General features: G+C 33.1%; 1 protein-coding gene across 1 annotated transcript in view; it reads right to left on the reverse strand.

The window, feature by feature from the left end:
- Positions 1 to 202: 202 nt before the first annotated feature.
- Positions 203 to 8,098, reverse strand: part of LOC111087175 — a 16,531-nt gene continuing 8,635 nt past the window's right edge. Inside the window, exons 2-5 of the mRNA XM_022392912.1 lie at positions 4,544 to 4,665; positions 2,987 to 3,631; positions 2,472 to 2,525; positions 203 to 927 (exon numbers count right to left, since the gene is read on the reverse strand). Of these exons, the coding sequence (XP_022248620.1) occupies positions 2,988 to 3,631; positions 4,544 to 4,649 (750 nt within the window). The 5' untranslated portion in view covers positions 4,650 to 4,665 and the 3' untranslated portion in view covers positions 203 to 927; positions 2,472 to 2,525; position 2,987. The remainder of the gene's footprint in view (positions 928 to 2,471; positions 2,526 to 2,986; positions 3,632 to 4,543; positions 4,666 to 8,098) is intronic.

Consider the following 8,098-nt stretch of genomic DNA (forward strand, 5'->3'; position numbering starts at 1 on the left):
AATGAGAAAGCGTATACGAAGATTTATTTTCAGTTATTTCTTCCCATGATACGTATAGCGCCTATAATATGTGACAGAATGCCCTATAAATGAGAAAGCGTATACGAAGATTTATTTTCAGTTATTTCTTCCCATGATACGTATAGCGCCTATAATATGTGACAGAATGCCCTATAAATGAGAAAGCGTATACGAAGAGCTCTTTGAAAACTACTTTTATTTCTACATATTTTTAAAGCGAAACAAGTTTTTTTTTGTTCAGTTTGGAGCACTTTACGTACACACCAGTTCTTGCAAACTGAAAACGTGCCAAAGGTGTTACTTTTTTTACTATGTTGAATCACATCTTGAAAGGAAGATTTATTACAAACATTTATAAAGGAAATTCAATACGCACAAAGAAATTCACTCCTCATTTTTGACTGAAAGTTGATCCTTAATCTGATTTAACAAATCCAAAACAAAACAATAAAAATCATATTTAATTCAAAGCTCTTCAGACGTTTTCTGGAACACGTATGGACTTGTCGTTAACCCATGAAATTTCTTGTTCAAAAAAATGTTATGGTAATTCAAAAGATTACTTTTATTTATGTTATAATTTTGCTATATAACATTTATGGACTAACTTTAATTGTTTTTTTTTTCGTATTAATCAATGAAAGAACAAAAAAACAACAACTCGGAGTTTTATTTGCAAATTTAGTAGTATTTCTGCTTCCTGCACCTTTAAATATTTAAATAGTAAATAAAAAAATATGTGTTATTTTTTCAGAGCCTCAAGAAAAATAAGTATCCATTTTCGGGGCCTCACAAAAAACTGGATATTATCTTCCTTGACTCTTCTGGGAACTTCGCCGTGTTGAAAACGATCTTTTTTTTTCAGTAGTATTTGGGATTAGCTGTAGGACAAAAGTTCACTTGGATCTGAAAAAAAACAACAGAAAAGTAAAGAAAAAAATAATATTAAAAAGTGAAGTATCAAGGATTGAACATAATGTTTGAGAAGTAAAGAAGAATTCAGCTGATTTAAAATCACTACACTCTCACGAGTCCTCACACACCTAACCTCCCTCCCAAGTGCCTCAGCGGTAAGTTTATAGGCTTATAACCCCAAAAAACACCTTATAGATTTTATTTCTTCTCATCTACAGTAAACGTTTTCTTGTATATCGATATTATATTTCTCTTTGAAGTAAGTTTATATAGAGAGAGTTCGGGCCCAGAAACAAAAAAAAAACAGTTTTAAAAATCACTCACAAAACAGAATACATATTAATGGATCTTATTGTATTAGAATTATTCATTTATGTATAGATATAAAACTCGTTTAACATTCAAAAGAAAACTGGCATTAAACCACCAACTATATATTATGTTATAAAATGCGTAATGTTATTTTCAGTATAAATTTCTGAAAGGATAAACAGCATGTAAAGCTTACAAACAATAATGCACGTTTATAAGTTTCTTTTTATTTAAGCTACGAGAAGTTAAAAAATTAATATCATCTATTTTAATTCTATTAATATTATAACTAATTACAATTAAACGTTCTGTATTTCGACTTTAAAAGGCCCTGTGAACAAGAATAAAGGCAAATTCGCCCACTTATCAGTTTTGTTTTTCTTTTACTTTCAGTGCAACGCTCTGTCCACCGGGACAAACTGAATCCTGGGGATTATACAAATATAAGACCTAAAGGTATCGCTGACCCATGAGGGTAAAGGGCAGTTATCAGAAGTTTTTTTTTATTATTTTAGTTATGTGGATAACAATTCCTGGTAAAATAGGTTTCTTCGAATACGTTTTTAGTTTCCGACAAACGTTACGTAATTGGGACGATCTATTGCCGTTAGTATGTAAGGAAAACATTTGAAGGGTAAGACACCATAAAACATAAATAAAACATACGTAAAACATAAATTGTCACAGTACGATACTTGTACGTTTTTATGCGAGAGAAAAGATTAATACATTTATCTTGATACGATCTTCAATAATTTAATACTGGAAGGAGTGGTGTTTTGGAAATCTCAATATAAACAGCTAAGTTAAATAGGCACTCTTTATTGATCAATCCAAGAAAACAAACACAGCATTTTACACAACAGTAAGTTCTTTTGTATATAGACTTTTGACTCCAATGCTTAGACTAGCGTTTTGTTTTCTTAAGCGATGTAAATAATTCATTAGCTAACGTTCTTTATAGAGACATGAGATGAAACATTGTTCTCCTTAGTCACTGTTATTCTCAGCTTTTTTAAAATAGCTTATTTTAGATTGACAGTATATGTACACATCTATCATTTAAAATATTATACTAGAACAAATGGAAATAACCTCAAGGTAGCACAAATCTCGTTACACGTTTGTCTCATTTGTTCTCATTTTGAAGTTAAAGTTTTTAAAGTGCGTTACAGCACATAAAGAACAAAATTGATAAGCCACAGACTGAAATTAAGACTCACTTGTAAATTGGAGAGGATCTTGGTTTCATTCGAAGCGGAGACGGAGGAGTAAAACTAAGAAAACAATTGATAGAAAGAATAGGCTTTGATAAATAGTGCATTTCTTTATATATTACAATATTTTCATCTTCGGCTATTCTACGTCATCATATATTACTTTGTTTCACTAAGCCTAAAAAGCATCTAAAAAATTCCTAGTGAATTGATTGCTTGATATCCTTTCTTAGACAAGACAACTTATTTGTTGTATTAGATCATTTTAAAACACAGGGGTCAGTGCATATCACGAAAAAGAACCTTGGAATTAAAACAGAATTAGTTATTATCCATTCAATGACTACCTACACACAAAAAAGGCTCGAATTTATGATTATTCCATATTAATTATTAGACATATTTAATTACATTAAATTTGGATTAGTGAAATTTAAATGCATTAAATGTCTTTAAATGTGATTTTTTCAAAATATTTTTATGCGTCTTTATCAGATATATATACTTCAAAACTTACTTACCCTATATTGGTACAGAGTCCTCTGGCGTTGATTTTGGACTTGACATCTTTTGATGTATTTCTCGCTTTCTTCTGCCAAGAAATTCCGATCCCATCCTTTTGCCCAAAAAGTTAGAGCCCATTCTCTTGCCCAATAATTCCTGTCCTCCACGCTGGCTTTGATGATCGGACGTTAAGCCTAAGCCAGTAGTATCATTCTCAAAAATGTCCAAACGTTTGCCCAGGAATTCTGATCCTATCCGCTTGTTTTGACGTTTTGGAAACAAGTAATTTCTAATCTTATCTTCTATGTCATCCAAACGTTTACCCAGAAATTCGGAACCCATTCGCTTACCCAGAAATTCGGAACCCATCTTTTTGTCTACAAATTCGGAACCCATCTTTTTGTCTACAACTTCGGAATCCATTACATTGTTGGCTTCATTAGAAATTGATCTTTTACCTAAAAATTCAGATCCCATCACAAAGTCACGATTTGATAATTTTTTAAGGTTTTCTCTCTTGACGCCATTTCCAGGAAATCTGTACAGAAACGATGACATATCTACTCCGTAGCCCGGACGTAGATGTCTCAAAATACGATGAAAGGGTTCGAGAGTGTATATAGTTGAATAAAGGCTGTCGCTGCTTGAATCAAATAATATACCTAAACAAAATAAACAAAAAGGAATAGAAAGTTAATTCAAAACGTTTTTTTTTAATCGGCACCTTGTCGATCATATAGGCTTAGTGGCCAGGCCAGAGACTAAGGAATTCAGGCCTAACCGTTTCTTATTTAATTACTGGTAACCTAGAAGAGTGCATGACTACTTTTAATCGAATAGAAGTATTGATTGTCATTATAAGAACGTCATCATAGTTGAAAGTGCGGTTCCTGTTGAGTGGCATATCGTAGATCGAGCCTTGAACCATCAAAGCTTCAGCTGGCTCGCGATTATGTAATATTTCCACAACAGTAATGGTAGTGAAGCAGTGAAGGTTGTTTCCTCACGCCCACATAAACAAATACACACTTGTTGCTGGTGATGAAGCAAGAGTCAACACAATACTATAAGGTAAAGTGTACACTTCCATCTACTCAAACCTCCACACAGCTAACATTTTGTTCATTTACAGATCACGTAGCTAGGATTATTCATGATCTTAGCAAGGTCAACTTTGTCGTAGAGATGAGGTTAGGACTAATAAAGATGAAACCCTTTTGATCGTGTTTACTAAGCTCTTTTGTCTCATCACTTTCATTTTCTTCATTTTCAAGTCCAGAAACAATAACGTTTTCAGATAATAAGCAAAAACCACTTAAGTAAAAATGATAATTCTATAACTGAATCCAACTTTATTCCATTATTTAGAGTACTATTGCTTTTGAATTTTGTATTCTTTATATTTTGAAATTACAAAATAAAAAACTAAAAATAATGATAAGCAAGAATAACAATTAAACCCTGAAAAAATGGAAATAACAAATAGATATATTGATATTTCTTTGATTTTGTTCGTATGATCAATATAAATTGTACAGAAGTTATACTTAATTCATGATAAGTGATTAACTTACCTTGACCATTGTCCGACTGAGTCTCTCTAGACTGCGTCACAACCAGGCCACCAATCACAAGATAAATAAAGATATGCATCCATCGACAGCCAAAACATACGACCATGATGAGACTGAGTTATCTGGAATTTGTAAAAGTAATGTCTGACTTTGTGATTTCAAACGTTTAGTTCCCTATCAAGATTTCAAACTGTGCGTGGAATCGTTTTATTTTATATAATTAAACTGGATATTTAGTAAACTAATTATATTATGCTATCTTTGAGACATTTAAGTATTAGACATTCCACATACATCAAAGTATAAGTGAAGTTACGTACAGTAAATAATCAAAGCAGTTTAACCCTGGTGTTGCTTTTTTGAAACATACGACTTTCGATTTTTATTGATCACCTGCGTGTTAGTTAAACAGATTAGATTGTAATAAATCCCTGAACACAAAAACATGAATCCCAGAAACCTCAAAACAAAACAAGTACGGTTAGAGTCTTCTTTTCTTGCTTGTTCTATGGAACAGTATTATGAAGTAAGTAATATAAATTGTGTTATATTTCTTAAAATTCTTTTCAAGTGAATGTTAACTGTAGATAATTATTCAGATATTTAGACGTTTTTATGGACGGGCGTAGCCTAGCGATTAGCGTGCACCGGTTATGAAACCGAGTTCATAGATCGCGTCCTGTTGTTATAAAAGTGACAGTCAAATCCTACTATTCGATCACAAAGAGTAGTTGAAGCATAGCGGTGGGTACTGTCGACTAATTACCTTCCTTCTAGTCTATTATTTCAAAATCAGGGATGGCTACATGCAGATAGCCCTTGTGTAGCTCTGCAAACCACTTGTAAATAAACCAAAAAACAATGATTTAGTTTAGTTGTATACATTAATACGTAAATATTCTAAAGTTAAACAAGAGAGAATCCTCAATAGCCACGGTACTTGAAACTCTTTTAGGCAGGATTAGAGTAAATTGATCTATGAGACCTTTAATTTTTTTTCTTTTTATTAACTATAATTTTGTGCATCAGCAATACCAAATGTGGGACGCGGGTATACCCGATTCGATTACTCATCCGGATCTCTACCAGCCTATCCTCAAATTGAAATTATTTCAGGCAGGGTTAGAGTAAATTAATCTATGAGATCTTGGACATGGTTAAATACATCAATCCAAAGACTTTGACCTCCTGTGTCCAAAATTGTAATTAGATCTCAAATGATGAAACTATGAGATAAAAGTTTGTATTTGAAAAACCTTGGGGCCATTCTATGAACCATTATGCCGCGGCTAAAAAAAATGTCTAACTTGTTGAACTTCATTTGATAATGTTAACATCTGTTACAAGCATACGTCTTATGCAGTAATGAATATTGGAGTAAAGAACTCGTACGTTTACGCGACTTACCCTCTAAAGAAAATAAAAGGTTTATTTAACCAACGTTGGGCTTACGCTTCTCTCTGAATAAGGTGCATGTCAGAAAATTGGTTAAAAAAACAGTTTTTATAAAGAATTTAAGTTGTTTCCACTTATAAAATAAGGTGGATAAGTTAGTGAAAATAGTTAGATATCTTCACATTCTAACAGTTGTAACTCATATTCAGATATACCAGCGATTCGTTTTATTGTTAACATTACAAAAGGATGTCGCTGTATTAACAGCAAGAGAGACAAGAAAAAAAGCTATTTCATTTCTGTGAAATGGAATAAAAAATGTATAAAATGTTATAAAATGCCCATTCTTGAACCTTCTTAAATACTCCAGTTTTCAGTTTTACTGAAATTTTTATATTTATGAATTCTCAGTAAAATCTTTAGGCGATAAATTTGGGGGATTAATGCTAAAAGTCAGGGTTCGATACCTATAGTGCGTACAGCATGGGGCCTGGCATGGTCTGGTGGCTAGGGTGCTCGATTTGCAACCTGCGAGTCTTGGGTTCGAGTCCCAGTCACCAAACATGTTCGCCCTTTCAGCAGTGGGGTGTTATAATGTGACGGTCAATCCTACTATTCATTGGTAAAACGGTAACTCAAGAGTTGGGGGTATTGACTAGTTGCCTTTCCTCTAGTTTATCTCTACTGAATTAGGGACGACTAGCGCAGATAACTTTCGAGTGGCTTTGGCAAAATTCAAAACGAAAGAAGCCAAATTTAAGGGCATTTTTGTTGTGTTTTTTTTTTTTTTGTCCTTACAACAAACAAGTGAACGAACAAAAAGTGAGCAGTAAACACGCAAAATATACGTTAAAATTTTTACATAATCTAAAGTGTATTAGTAAAACAGACCCACTAAAATCGAAAAGATTATATGAAGAGCCACTTTCACAAAACAATGGAAGAAAAGAAGTTAAAGTTTCCTTCTTGGCTTTCAAGATATCAAATCTGAATGAAATCAAAAATAACGATAGAGTTTCTTCGTTTGATTAGACCACAACCGCAATAGCAGTTGCCTGATTACAGAGATATCTTCCCCCTGTCTCTCCTGGTTTGTCACTAGATCATATAAAACGACTCCAGTGATTATTTTCCGGATTCCGCCTTTAGTTTTCTTTATTCCCTTGCTCATTTCTCGTGATTATTTGAGAGCGTCTGGTCATCCGCGTCTACTCCAGATCCTTGACCAACAGATGGTAAACAGTGACCTCAACACTGGTGGTAACAGAATAATACTTTTAGAAAATACTATAACAATTAGGAAATCTTCATCTATACTGGAGAAATTATTATATTTTTCACGAAGATCTACCGAGAAAAGGTTTTAAAATTTCATATCATAATAAAAAGTTTCAGCTAGGACTGCCAGTTGAAATCTAAATTTATAAAGTATATAATAACGAGGTTAGAGATAGTTGATGAAGTTCCTTTATTTGAATCGATTATTTGTCACTTTCTGTTATGCTAATTTTATCTCTTTTTTTCCCCCCCACTGGATTTATTATTTATCTTCTAACAGCCGCGATGTCCTCTGGCGGATCAACGATAAAATTACAGAACAGAACCGGTTCGGTTCCCCAAGGTGGACACAGCGCATAAAGAAAAAACAATATCGGTTGAATTGGAATTTTCAAAGTGAATGATGCCATTCACGTAAGTAGCCTTAAAGGTCAGTAAAGAAACACCCAGAATTCAGCCACTGACCAAAGTGAAAACAGACAACCATCAACATTGACGGCCACAAGGGCTCTCTGTCCAGTTCTTTGGACGGAAGAACAGAGTTGGCTTTCGTTTTTGTAATACGTCTACAGCTGAAAGCGCGAACGTATTCAGAGATACCTCCCCTTAATTTACGAATAATATGAAGTTTTGAAAACTATTTTAGAGGATAATAAATTTATCTCTGTACAACGTTTCATTTCTAACAGTGGGACATCATCCCTTACAATATTTAAGATACGAGTACATTCAAATTGTAAATGCATCCAATGAAATAATCTGGTTTATAATACTAGCATCCTCTACTTTTTATATATAACTAGCTTAATACACATATAATGTAAATGCATCCAATGAAATAATCTGGTTTATAATACTAGCATCCTCTACTTTTTATATATA

This window comes from Limulus polyphemus, unplaced genomic scaffold (genome assembly GCF_000517525.1).
Source record: "Limulus polyphemus unplaced genomic scaffold, Limulus_polyphemus-2.1.2 Scaffold1831, whole genome shotgun sequence".
NCBI lineage: Eukaryota > Metazoa > Arthropoda > Merostomata > Xiphosura > Limulidae > Limulus > Limulus polyphemus.